At 36.8% G+C, this 13,659-nt stretch overlaps 1 protein-coding gene across 1 annotated transcript in view; it reads right to left on the bottom strand.

The window, feature by feature from the left end:
- Zir (Zizimin-related) overlaps positions 1-13,659 on the bottom strand; it is a 541,699-nt gene that overhangs the window by 236,887 nt on the left and 291,153 nt on the right. The window contains exon 19 of the mRNA XM_067141133.2: positions 5,870-6,002. Coding sequence (XP_066997234.1) covers positions 5,870-6,002 — 133 coding nt within the window. The remainder of the gene's footprint in view (positions 1-5,869; positions 6,003-13,659) is intronic.

Genomic DNA, 13,659 nt, shown 5'->3' with positions numbered 1-13,659 from the left:
TATAAATAGAGACTTGACCATATTTAAAAAAGTGAAGAGAGGAAACCTGATAAGCACATATAAAAATATTTATATAGGTTTGGATCAGAGTCTTAACATGAACAAAAATTTGAAAGATGTACATATATGAACAGATACCGTTGCTCTTATCATCACGAGCGTGGCATTGTATGGAAGTGAAACATGGATGATAACTAACTCAGAAAGAAAGAGAATAGGAGCTTTTGAAATGTGGTGTTACAGAAGAATGCTGAAGGTGAGATGGTTAGGTCGAATCACAAATGAAGAGATACTGAATCGAATTGGCGAGAGATCGATTTGTCTAAATTTGACGAGAAGAAGAGATAGAATGATAGGACACATCTTAAGACACCCAGGACTTGTTCAGTTGGTTTTTGAAGGAAGTGTAGGTGGTAAGGACGGTAGGGGTAGACCAAGGTATGAATATGACAAGCAGATTAGAGCAGATGTAGGATGCAGTAGTTACGTAGACATGAAAAGGTTATTAGCACAGGAGAGGGTGGCATGGATTGCTGCATTAAACCAGTCTATGGACTGATGACTCAACAACAACAACAATAATCCTTCTTTTTTTTCAACAGTGTATTTTATTCTTTCATCTAATTAATTTAAAAAAGTTACTATTGTTATAACGTTTATCTGTTATCACTAAAGTATCATCCACGAATCATGTCCAAAAATCCAAACCTTGAATATGTCCAATTATTTTGTGGTGTTCTAAATTGTACCCGAGGCTGGAGCTCCCAATGGTAATCCCTCTTGACTATAAATATTTTAGTTGAAGGTAAAATAATTGCTTTTTTGAGACGAACTCCAGAATTTTCATGAATTATTCAATCTCTAATTTCCCCAGTTTACCTTGAATAGTCAAATCCATTCTAATAATATCTTATTGTTTTACTTATCGGGATATTTGCATACATATTAGTTATGTCATATGGTCATACTGTAAGTAATGATGTGGCAGAAGTTTGAAACTTTCAAAATTTTTACAAAAATCTACTGAATTTCTTATTAGTGATTTATTTATTATGAAACTTATAGTTGTTAGAAAGAAATCTGTGTATAAATTTGGAGATTTTATATGCAGGACTGTTCTTACAATTAATAATAGTTCTAATGGGTACTCCTACTTTATGGATTTTGGGTAACGCTCTAGCTGTAGGTAACCTGGGGTTCATATTTATCAACCTCTGAATTTCGTCTTCATTGAGGATAAACGTAGAATTTTTCAATAATGACTTTAAAATTTTTGTATCCTAGCTGTAGGGTTCTTATTAACTCTGGAAAACAACTCGTCAGAAATTTTCTGTCTTTTCAATATAATCTTTTCTATCCATACAATTACCATTATCAGCCTTAGTCATGATAATGTTGGTGTACATTTATTTTATTCCTAAGATCCTCGTTAAATTTCACCTTATCTAATGGAATATTGGTTTTAAGCTATAACTAATCGAGGGAGTCTTTTCTTTATTTCATAGGAAATACGGGTCACCAATATACTGATATAAATAGAGACTTGACCATTTTAAAAAGTAAACAATGGGAACCTGATGAGCACATACAAAAATATTTGCATAGGTTTGGACCAGAGTTTTAACACGAACAAAAATTATAACAATAATAATGTTATTTGCTTTACGTCCCACTAACTACTCTTTTACGGTTTTCGGAGACGCCAAGGTGCCGGAATTTTGTCCTGCAGGAGTTCTTTTACGTGCCAGTAAATCTACAGACATGAGACTGACATATTTGAGCACCTTCAAATACCACCGGACGGAGCCAGGATCGAACATGCCAAGTTGGGTTCAGAAGGCCAGCACCACTCAGCCCGGCGAACAAAAATTTGAAAGACGTACAAGTGAACAAAAATCCGTTATACGATCAGATACCGTTCCTTTTATCATCACGAAAAATTAATAATATGAAGTTACCTCCTCTAAAACAAACATCCCACCCTTCTGGTCTGCATATAGGCGGAGCTGTTTCCCCTTCCCCTACTAAAAACGCTGCTCTCCCTCTTACCGTCTCCAGCCAAGTTTTGCCAGGCGAGAGGAAACATAATGATAACACGCGCAGTAGTGTGGTGAGAATCAAGTCAGAGCGAGGCTCGGATGGAAACCAGCTATAGGGAGATTCATCAACTCTGATAGTAAGTTCTTATGTTACGCAATCGTGACGAAAACTCGCTTCTTAATTTCTGAGGGTTTAAACCCATTAAATATATATATATATATATATCTTTCCTTCCAGACCTTGTCTTTTGAAAGGAATCTTCATAAGAATTAAAGAATTAAAGCTTTTAGTATTCTGATGTGGATAAGGTCCCATTTTCCTATTCCGAGCCAGTGTTCAAGTCTCCGTCAGTCGGTACACTGAAGCTAGCGGTTACCAGCACCCCATGGCATATTTTAAAGAAATATCTTTTAAATTTTAACATGTGAAGAATTTTTACAAGAAAGTGATGGACAATTTTATGAAAAATAGTGTGTATTGTTTTTAGTGTATTCTCAAACATTTCGTAAAGGACGTGGGTTCATTAATTTTTTTAAATTATTAGACAGTAAGAATGATGTATCTTAAATATATCTTAATCTGTTACGAGATGCTATGGCTGAAGAAGTCTTCAATTAGATGAAATATATACCAAAGAATGTATAATACATTTTAATACTGAATGTGTTTTAACTTGTAAAGTGAAGTGTATTGATTGGGTGGACCATTAAACCTAACACCAGTTCTTAATTTAAGTCGTATGTTCTGAGCTGTCAGGGGAGAGATGGCATGGAATTGCATTAGTAGACGAATAAGTTTGAGTGGAGTCTTTCAAAGTACGAAAGATCACAATATGAAGATAAAGTTGTAATTCAAGAGGACAAACTGGGACAAGTATTCGTTTATAGGAAGGCGAGTTACAGATTGGAATAGCTTACCAAGGGAAATGTTGAATACATTTCCAATTTCTTTGAAATAATTTAAGGAAAGGCTAGGAAAATAACAGATAGGTAATCTGCAACCTGGGCGACTGCCTTAAATGCAGATAAGTATTGACTGAGTGATTGATGTGAGATATAATAGTAGGAAGGGAGGGGTGAAACCTGGTGCCAATACATAGCCTGCTCCTGTCGAATAGCACCAAGGGGTCTGCTCAAGGCTTAATGCTGTAATCCGATGAACGAATCACGACCAACAGCATCATGTTGATGACATTGTTGGGAAAGCATACAGATCGTTACATGTCATAATGAGGCTACTTAAAGGATGCAACAAAGAATTAAAAGAAAAAAGTTACTTAAGTATGGTTCGTCCATTATTGGAATATGCAAACAGTGTTTGGGATCCTCACCAAGAATACCTAATAAAAGAACTAGATGGTGTGCAGAGGAAAGCAGCAAGATTTGTAACAGGGGATTTCAGGAGAAAGAGTAGTGTATCAGAAATGTTAAAGGAACTTGGTTGGGAACCTTTAAGTAAGAGAAGGGAGAAAACTAGACTTATAGGATTATATAGAGCCTATACAGGAGAAGAAGCATGGAGAGATATCCTTGAGAAGCTTCAGTTGGAAAATAATTATATTGGTAGAACTGATCACAAGTACAAAATTAGAAGGAATTTTAGCAGAAGCGATTGGGGTAAATTTTCATTCATTGGGAAGGGCGTGAAGGAGTGGAACAGTTTACCAGGGGTAGTGTTTGATCCTTTTCCAAAATCTGTACAGATATTCAAGAAGAGAATAAACAACAACAGAGAAAATAAATGAAATGTTAGAGGGCATTCGACCAGTGCAGGATATTGTAAATAAAAAATGTGTGTGATTAAATTAATTCCATCCCCTGGTCTATGGAGTTTGGACAGCCCAAGCAGGGGACTGCCTGTAGGGGTGAAGTACAGTGGGGACTTCGAGGGCCCTGGGACCGCTACGGTAGCTGTGAAGGCCCTTCAGGAACTCTGAAAAGTGGTAGCAAAAGGGGCTCTGGTTAAGACGCAGCAGGTCGTTATGCTACTTATGTTCCAAAATGGGTAAAATATAAATATGTAAATAAATTCAATGTTAATTTTAATCTTATACCAGTTGTATATTATTATTAGAAGTAATTTCACATACTGTATATGAGTTGACTATGTTTGTAAGATATTATAAGTAGAATTTTGTAAACAATATAAATTTATTAAGGATGATGTATGTGTTTAATAGAACAAATTATTAGCGTAAATTGTATAATATTGTATTCTAGGAAAATTTTCTTTGTCTCTTGTTAATTTAAAATTTAGTGCTTGACAATAATGTATTTTAGTGTACCATTTGCCACCGAGGTAGACACCTCATTTGCAAATAAAGAAATTTTGATTTTTGATTTTGATGCCCTCACTCCATACAAGCAGTGCACAGAGGCTTGGAATTTAATCCAGGATTTTGACATGCAATCTAGTGATTAGAAATTGTATACCACCACCTCCCTACTCTGCTGGCCAACATTCCTGATGGTGAATTTTTTTTGACCAATGAGACTTGAATTAGCTAAACATAGAGTCACGCTGTTTAGATTTCAACGCCATAATAATCACGGCCATCAGGCAGGATGATGATGATGATTATAATAATAATATGGCCTCAGCCACTGTATTCAAACATTTTAATTTGATGCCAACTGGCTGCTTGCTTGTCAATTTTGATGTTTGATTTTACTCTAACCCTACTAGATGGCAGAGTAAACTGAATCTCTCCTAGGTGTCTATGGATGAGTTTTAATGAATTTTGTTGGGTAAACACCAAATATGTCACCAGAGATATTTTACATGCAGACATCGTATGGCATGGAGTGTCAAATGGACTTTTTTCTGCCCTTCAAATATCCAACTACCTCTTAAAATGTAATAGTGAAAATTGTAATTCATTATGAACATTATAAAAATATTTGAGGTTGTAGCCTAAATTTTTATTGTATCCAGTCAAAGTGCAATGAACATAAATAACTTTTTCTTATAACATATATATTGAAAATGACGTGGATTTCTGCCCTCTTTCTTTCATTATTATCTGCCTCCACTTCAAACTCTAGTATCGCAGCAGTGATCAAGAGTGACTGGGAGAACTTCACCCATCCTTCAAGGCCTGTACGTAGCCACAACGTCACTGTGGTTGAATACCATACGCTGAGCTCATCGCCTGCCAGCCCGCCCACTTACAGTGCTGGGTGAACGAGGGACGGAATGTCCAGCGTGAGCACCTCTGATTCAGACAAATCATTATTGATAAGACACATTTCTGGGATGAAGGACTGACACCCTAATTCACAGAAATTACCTTGTGTATGTCATGCAATGTGAAGTGTTATGGATGTTCAAATTTTAGCGGTTGCTGCTTGAGGTAAATGAGCATCCCACTTGTCTTGTATCAGGTCAACAGGAGAATGCTACCACACACATTAAGTAGAAGTATCTCATGCAACAAATGCAAATGCATCCCTTAAAAACAACCGCATGTGCACAAGCTGATGATACAAGTCCCGTCAAATAATGGTAGCTGTGATAGCACTCTTACTTGTTTCTAGGATATTATTTGACATACACCCATTTCATTCACACCAGGTCAATTAAAACTTATGAATCTCTGTTTATCTACTACTACTCACATGAGACTAACATTAACAGTAGACCTACGGAGCTGATACTCAAATAATTTTCCATCTACAGTGTATACAATCATCCAGTAGCTCAAGGTTCAATGTACTGTATTTACATAGTTACCATACTTATATCTTCATGGTCTTGTAATTTCTACATTCAGAAGCAAAGAAGAAAGGAATAAAGATATCTATGAGAAATTATTATTTTTAAAACTTACCATGAATTAGCAATTGCTAGCTCTCTTGCTGAACCACTTGAAACAACCCATTGTAGAGCCAATTCTTCATGAACAATCTTCAGAGGCTGATGAACACCAGATGACAGACATAAAAAATTTTCTTGACCAGGCCCTACACAGAAATGAATAGGAGATTAACTAATGACAGCAACTCACAAAAAATATTATGTAGTCAGTATATCAATTAAGTATTTATAACAACAACCAATGATATTTACAAAGAACCTATCTTTTTTGTTATTACTCCATTAAAAAAAACACACACACACACACATGGCCTACCAAGGGACTGCTGCTCAGCCCGAAGGCTTGCAGATTACGAGGTGTCGTATGGTCAGCATGACGAATCCTCTTGGCCGTTTTTCTTTGTTTCCTAGACCGGGCCATTAAAACAAAGGTAATATTAAAATATGCACATGATTTGTTAATGGGCTAAGTGTTAGCCTTAACAGTTACCTGTAATGTTCTATAGCATGTTATTCAGTAGTCTGTTTACAGTACAAATGTACACTCTCCTTCTCCTTCTTCTTCTTCTAATACTACCGCTTTTTCCCACAACCGTGAGGTCGTGGGTGCGATCTTTGTCGCACAGGTGGATTTAGCCCTATTTTACAGCCAGATGCTCTTCCTGACGCCAACCCTCTATGGAGGTATGTAATCACTATTGCATGTTACTGTGGTGGTTGGTAATCTAGTGTGTTGACTGAATAGGAAGAGGGAAGTGTTGGGACAAACACAAACACCCAGTTCCTGAGCCAGAAGAATTAATCAGATGAAATTAAAATCCCTGACCCGGCCGAGAATCGAACCTGGGACCCTCTGAACCAAAGGCCTCAATGCTGACCATTCAGCCAATGAGTCAGACACAAATGTACACTCATCATTTTCATTTCCCCTTGTCCAGCTCCTGCCAGGCAGGAGTGTTGATAGTATACCATCACCCACTTTTAGGCCATTGTTACAATGGGATCGCCACTCCCAAAGGCTTACAAATACACACACACCAAAAAAAAAAACCACCACGCACCAAGACGGAATTGTGGGAACTCCATGAAACCTGATGTGGACTATTGTAACAACGTATGTAAATGATTACGACAGTACAGTAATATAATAATTTTATTGCAGAACACTGGCCACCTGCACTGAGGCTCTAGCACCATGTTGGCCCACCTTTAGCTTTGATACAGGCTGTAATACGAGTTTCCATGGAGTCATTCAGGTTTTGTAAGGTATCCTGCATCATATCTGTCCATATTTGCTGTAACTGATCCTCCTCTAGATGTTGTAAACTCCTAGACTGCTCAAGTTGACATTTCAGACATGTTCGACTGGTGACAAATTTTGGGATTGAACAGGTCTCGGCAGTATGACAACATTGCAGAAGCATTCTAGTGACACCACTGCTGTGAGCAGTCGAGTATTAACCTACTGGAATAGACTGCATGGAATCCCTTGCATGTGTGGCAGAACATACAGCCTCAGGATGTCCTTAACATATTGCTGTGCCACTACGAACTTCAATAACAAGTATGTCATATGCAACGACATCCCAGACCATCACGCTAGCAGAAGGGGAGTGGTTTGTCGCTCCACAGCATACGCAGGATTGAATGCAAACCACGAGGTCTCCAGACATGAACACGGCCATTATCAGAGCAATTAGAGAACCTGGATTCAAGACTTAGCACAACCCAGTTTCATATTTAGCAGTCCAGATTTCTTATTTCCGACACCATTGCAAAGAGAGGCGACAGTAGGCAGATATCAATAGCAGAACAAGTAATCAGTGCCATGAGACCGAATTCCTCTCAGCCAAGTGCCTAGAAATGGTTCAGGCCAACACAAAACCTGTAATGATGGTCCTACCTATCTCTGGATGGCAGGTAACAAAGCCATTCAATCAGTATGTGCTTCTCAGGGAATTGTCTCCCCTGGTGGTCAGCCGGGGTCTTACTGAGTCCAGTCGCCATGTGTGCGTGCTCTCATGTATCCGCTAGCCCCAACATGTCCTAATAGTATAATCAGAATGGCATACGTGGCTTGCAATTCGCTGATACGACCAATCAGACTCTCACATTCCAATAATGCATGTCACTCTGTCCCATCTGCTTGGCCCTATGTCCAGCAAGTTTGAGATGTTTTCTCATCGTGAGACGTTGGCTCCATGTAACCATCTTACGTCAACTATTTCCAGACTATTCGACATGTGTCAATCTCTCTCTTTGCCTTCATTGATAAATCTAGCCTGACAATTCAGGGAAAAGGGTTGCATTAAAGAGCGGTGATGACAGTATAGGAAGAATGAAGTCAACTAAGGATGACATAAAATAGTTAGTGTTAAACTATAGAAGTATTGTAAAGAAGGTAATAGAATTAAGTAATTTAATAGTAATATATATTTACTAGATATTGTAATAGAAATTGAATGACGGCTGAGAAGTGATATTATGGATGGGGACATTTTCTCACAGAAATGGAGTGTTTATCGTAGCAACAGGTTAGGAATGATAGGAGCAGGATAATAGCAATATAAATGGTCCGTAATTGGATGGAGCGGGATATTTTATTCTGGTGAAAGATTAATTTGTAAGCTACTTAAAAGTTATAGATGAGAAAGATGAAATTCTAGGTATAAGACTTAATTCTAAAGATAGTAGGCAACTTCATATTTTTGGGGTGTACACACCTGGTAGGGCTGGCACTGATGTTGATGCAGAATTATTTGATAACATAACGGGGAACGCCACAGAATGGAACATTATTGTAGCAGGTGATATGAACTTACCAAATGTCATCTGGGAAGGGAATGTGAATGACAGAAAGCATGACCAAAAAATTGTAGATAAATTAACAAAGGAAGGACAGCTGAACCAGAAAGTGATGGAACCAACTACAGGCAAAAATATTCTAAACGTAGTAATGATAAAACCAGATGAGCTCTATAGAGAAGTGATCATGAAGCTGCCTTTGCCGTAGTTAAAAATAAATGTAATAGGAAGGAATTTCATAAAAGTAGGACTATTAGGCTTCCTACACATCATGCATGCATAATGTCTTAAGCATGGTACGGCAGTTGGTATAAGCCAAGGGGCAAACAAAGCTACTACGTACCTCACAAACACAGCCCTCTACTTCAAGCTCCTCCTCAGACAAACAATTCATTAAATTTTTAAGAAAAACGATATTTTACGAATGGCAGATTTTCATCCCTACCTTCCATAAGGCTACTCGTACTTACCTCCTAAACACCCTGTATAACATCCAGGAAATATAAAGAGGTTACATATAAGATGAATTTATTGCCCTATGTTGACTTACATAGCAAGGACCCAGACATCGACAAAGAGAGAGGGGAGTAAAATCCAGGCCAATGAGATGAAGAAATATATTATAGGAAAAACAAGAAAGAACAGAGTAAGAAATGAGCATGGTAGAAAATAAACATAAGAGTAGAAAAGCTTTCTAACACAATGCAGAGAAATAAACCAAAATAGTTTTGATAAATTATGAAGAAGGAAGAGGGAATGATATTGAAGCAAGTGACAGAGGTTAAGACCGAAGGAAGGAGAACAAGAGGTAGAACCCAGACCTGGGTGATTGGACTAGAATCAAAAACAGTATAATGAGAACAAACTTGGTTTGGAACACAGTCCAGGAGCAGCAATCGTAGTTAGATAAGGGAAGATGGAAAAAGTGCCATTAATGTTGAAATCTGGCTGGAGCTAGAAGGGAAATTCTTGGTGGCAGTGGCGGTGGTGATCTTGGGGAAATATACATCAAAAGGCTCATATGTACACAAGGAAAGATATAGAAGCAGTTGCACCAATTATGGCCATGCAGAGGCTCAGATAAAGAACTGCTCATCTGAAGTGCTTTTACATTTTTAAGAACATCAATACTTTTATCCTTGAGGCATAAACTTTATAGTTCATAATATTAAGATAATTATGAAATTAGTTATGAGTCTACCACAATTTTTAAAGAATTGTTTTATACTAAACTTTAATTAGATACCTCAGACTACTTAACCCTCTGGTTGGCGTGCCTTAAGAGATTACGTGGACGGGCGCGCGCTGCATGGAGAGCGGCTCCTATAAAAGATCACTTTTGCGGAAAAGCGAAAATGTGAGGCCACTGTCATGAAAATACGTTGCCAACTCATAACTGGAGTAATAGTTGACGGTGGTAACATTTCGGTTCAAATGTTGTATCAAAATAGTCATTCCTTTTACAATGTCAAATCATTTATTGGACTCACAATAGGACCTGGTTTCTGAATTCCGCAATACAGCTCGAAATAATTAGATATATAATATGTTTTTCTGTCACACATGGCGTATATTTTATGCCATATTTGGCCGGTTTGTTTGGCATGTACTACATGAAACTCTAGTGCCCTCGAAATCCTACGAGCATTTTCTCCACTGTAACAAACTCACTATGCGGATAATTCAATTGACAATTTATTGTTCATGAAGCTTGTATGCTATACCCTAATAGTTGCTAACTTATCACATTGTTGTCGTTCTTGAAGAGTGTGCACATTATCAAATCGAAATGCTCGCATAAAAACCGAAACAGCTTGAGACTGAATACAGCTCTTAGGATAGCCACACCAGTGCCGTCTAATTTCCGTAGTTCTTCAGTGTTAGTGTGTCTTCCTTTCTTCACTCCGATCAGGAATGAAACCCAATAAAGAGCCATTATTTCTGTTCTCGTTTTATCATTGCATTCTCTCTGAAAAATCCGATGGTGGACCACAATTTTTCAATAAAAATATTATTTCATGAAATGAGATTGTCAATGATATAAAAATAAAAATTTTAGAAATGCATTAAGTTCAGTTCTAGTACACTTTGTAACTCGTTTTGGACCGGGAAAAGATTTTATTATATTTCTCAACCTAAGTTTTGCCTGGTTTCTTTGTGTCTAAGTCTTTACCAAATAAAATCTGAAATTATCTCCATCGTTGTCAGCTTCATCTGCTCTCGAATCCATTGACTGATCCGTATCACTATCCTCTTCTTCCTCCACCACAACTACGTATCAGTGATCGTCGTCCTTGTCCTCATGGAATTCAGGTTGAAGATCTGGATCATCGTCGGAAAGATCTAGAAGGACTTGACAAATGTCCTCCATGGTTGCCAATCATTCAGCCCTTTCACAAGAAATATATATAAGTATACTTCTGAACGTCTGTTTAGATCAAAAAACAATTCACGAACAAAACTAAAAGAATCTCCTGTATTTATGGTAATGAGATTGATCTGAAACATATTTGCCGATGTGAAAAATAATCTTGGAATGTTCACAGCGAGAAGAGTTATACGAATAATACTTACATCACAATGGACGATCTGCTTGAACTATCAAACAAGCACACATAGAGCGAACACGTCCTGGACCAAGTGCGAAAGAAACTGTTACGGGAGTGGTCGTTGGCTTCACTCAGTGCAGAATCACGGCACCAGACAAGTTAACGCAGATTTTAAGTCTCGTAAATAATTTTGCATTGAGTAACAATCTCAAAATTAATCCTCTTAAAATGCAAGCAATAATCATTGGTACTTTGCAAACTTACAAGTCTTATAACAATACAAAATTCCTCCTGTAGCACTAAACAATACCATTATTCCATATTGTTAAACAGTTATAGATCTTGGTGTGGCTATAAGCGAAACATTGAACTGGTCGCAACATGTAACGAAATTGTGCCAAAAGATACATCAAAGCCTGCATCCCCTGAAGCGGTTTAAAAATAGATTTCCTTGGTCCCTGAAAATAGCTCATTCAGTCACTTTTGTTTCCAATTCTCGAATACTGTGATAAAGTTTTTATTGATATGGATAATGAGCAAGGCATGAGACTGCAATGTACCCAAAATGCATGCATCAGGTATGCATTCGACATACGACCATATGCCCACGTATCCCCATACTATAGACAATTATCTTGGTTATGACTGAATAACAGATGTAGACGCCATGCAACTACTTTGGTGTATCAAGTGCTTTCCGAAAACAATCCTCCTTACCTATCCAGCAGATTTCGCTACCTTAGTTCACTACACCTGTTCAATACCCGGTCAGTCTGTACGATTGAAATTCCTGTACATCAAACCGCAACCTACAACAGATCGTTCACGATCACTGACACGAGCTGGTAGAATGAACTCCCCAATTACATCAGGGAAGCTAAATCTAAGACAAAGTTTAAAATCCTTTGCCAGCATCATCTTTTAAGCACTTCCAGTCTTTCTTGAGTGTGAATGGGATGCATGATTTAGAATGAATATGGTTGTTTACTGTAATGTGTTCCAGTTTATACTTTAGTTATACTTTATTCATTTATTTATTGTATGCAAATATACAGGTGTTCGCTCAATTACAATATTTGCTCATAACTTCTAATCTTATAAAATATAATTAGAAAAATAACAAGAAATAAGATAATCACAAATTAGAGTATGAAATAAAGAGTTACCTAACTGCAGTATAACAGCATTGATGAAGATAAAGAATACAATATAAAGAGGAATAAAAACAAAACAAAAACAGGCAACATGGCATCATTCATCTAGCTAATTATGTGTAATAAATGCTTACAAGGTTTCAAAAAGTCAGATTTCTTATTTTGAAATAAATCTATATTCAGAGGATGTAATTTATTATACAGTGACATCATTCTCTGTAGGGGTGAATTTACATGTTTGTTTGTGTTAACTCTTGGCAAGAAAAACAAATTCCTAAATTTACCTGCCGGTTTTCTAGGTGCATACAGTACGAGTTGACAAGTTAGATCAATAGTGTCTATTTCATTGTTAACCAGCTTATAGAGTAACATCATCGACTGACATTTTCTTCTGACATCAAGCCTTTCAAAATCAAACATTTCAATCATGTTACGATATGATAAACACTGAGGATATTCTCCGCTTTGCCAGAAGTATGTATATATTTCAAGAACTTTTTCTGGATCCTTTCTATTAAATCTGTGTGTAATTTTGTTGATGGATTCCAAATAACAGAGGCATATTCCAGATTTGATTGAACTAATGAAAAAATACAAACAAAATATTTATTACTTAGGCTATACAAATATCTCATTATAAACCCAAGGCTCCTGTATGCCTTATTCACAACATTTTCAGTATGAGTAGTGAAACTTAAATCACTAGTTAATATTACTCCTAAGTCATTAATTTAATTTACTTGTTGCAATTGGGCATAATTAATTGAGTCCACAAAATTTATCTTATCTTTTTTCATTGAAAATGTGATCTTCCTGCATTTATTAATATTGAAGGGTAATTTGTTAAATTTGTTCCATTCAGACAAGATATTTAAATCAACTTGCAGTCCTAAACAATCATGCACACTTGATATTGATTTATATAATTTAATATCATCAGCAAATAATAATACCTTTGAGAACCAAATTTTGCTAGGAATATCGTTTACAAACAAGAGAAACAGCAAAAGGACCCAAATTGGAGCCTTGTGATACTCCAGATTTTGCAATGTAATTATAAGAAAACATGTTTCTGTAACTTACAAACCGACTTCTATGCTTCAAATATGAAACCAGAAGAGACATAAGAGACTGATCTAAATTACAATAAATTAATTTACTGACTAAACAATCATGATCTACTTTGTCAAAGGCCTTTTGAAAATCGGTATAAATAGCATCTACTTGGGAGCGATTATCAATCTCATTACATACATACTGTACAAAGTTACATAAATTGGTTATTGTGGATTTCT

Source organism: Anabrus simplex, chromosome 2, assembly GCF_040414725.1.
Source record: "Anabrus simplex isolate iqAnaSimp1 chromosome 2, ASM4041472v1, whole genome shotgun sequence".
Lineage (NCBI taxonomy): Eukaryota > Metazoa > Arthropoda > Insecta > Orthoptera > Tettigoniidae > Anabrus > Anabrus simplex.
The sequence above is the reverse complement of the archived record's forward strand: the minus strand, read 5'-3'. Positions and strand labels throughout refer to the sequence as shown.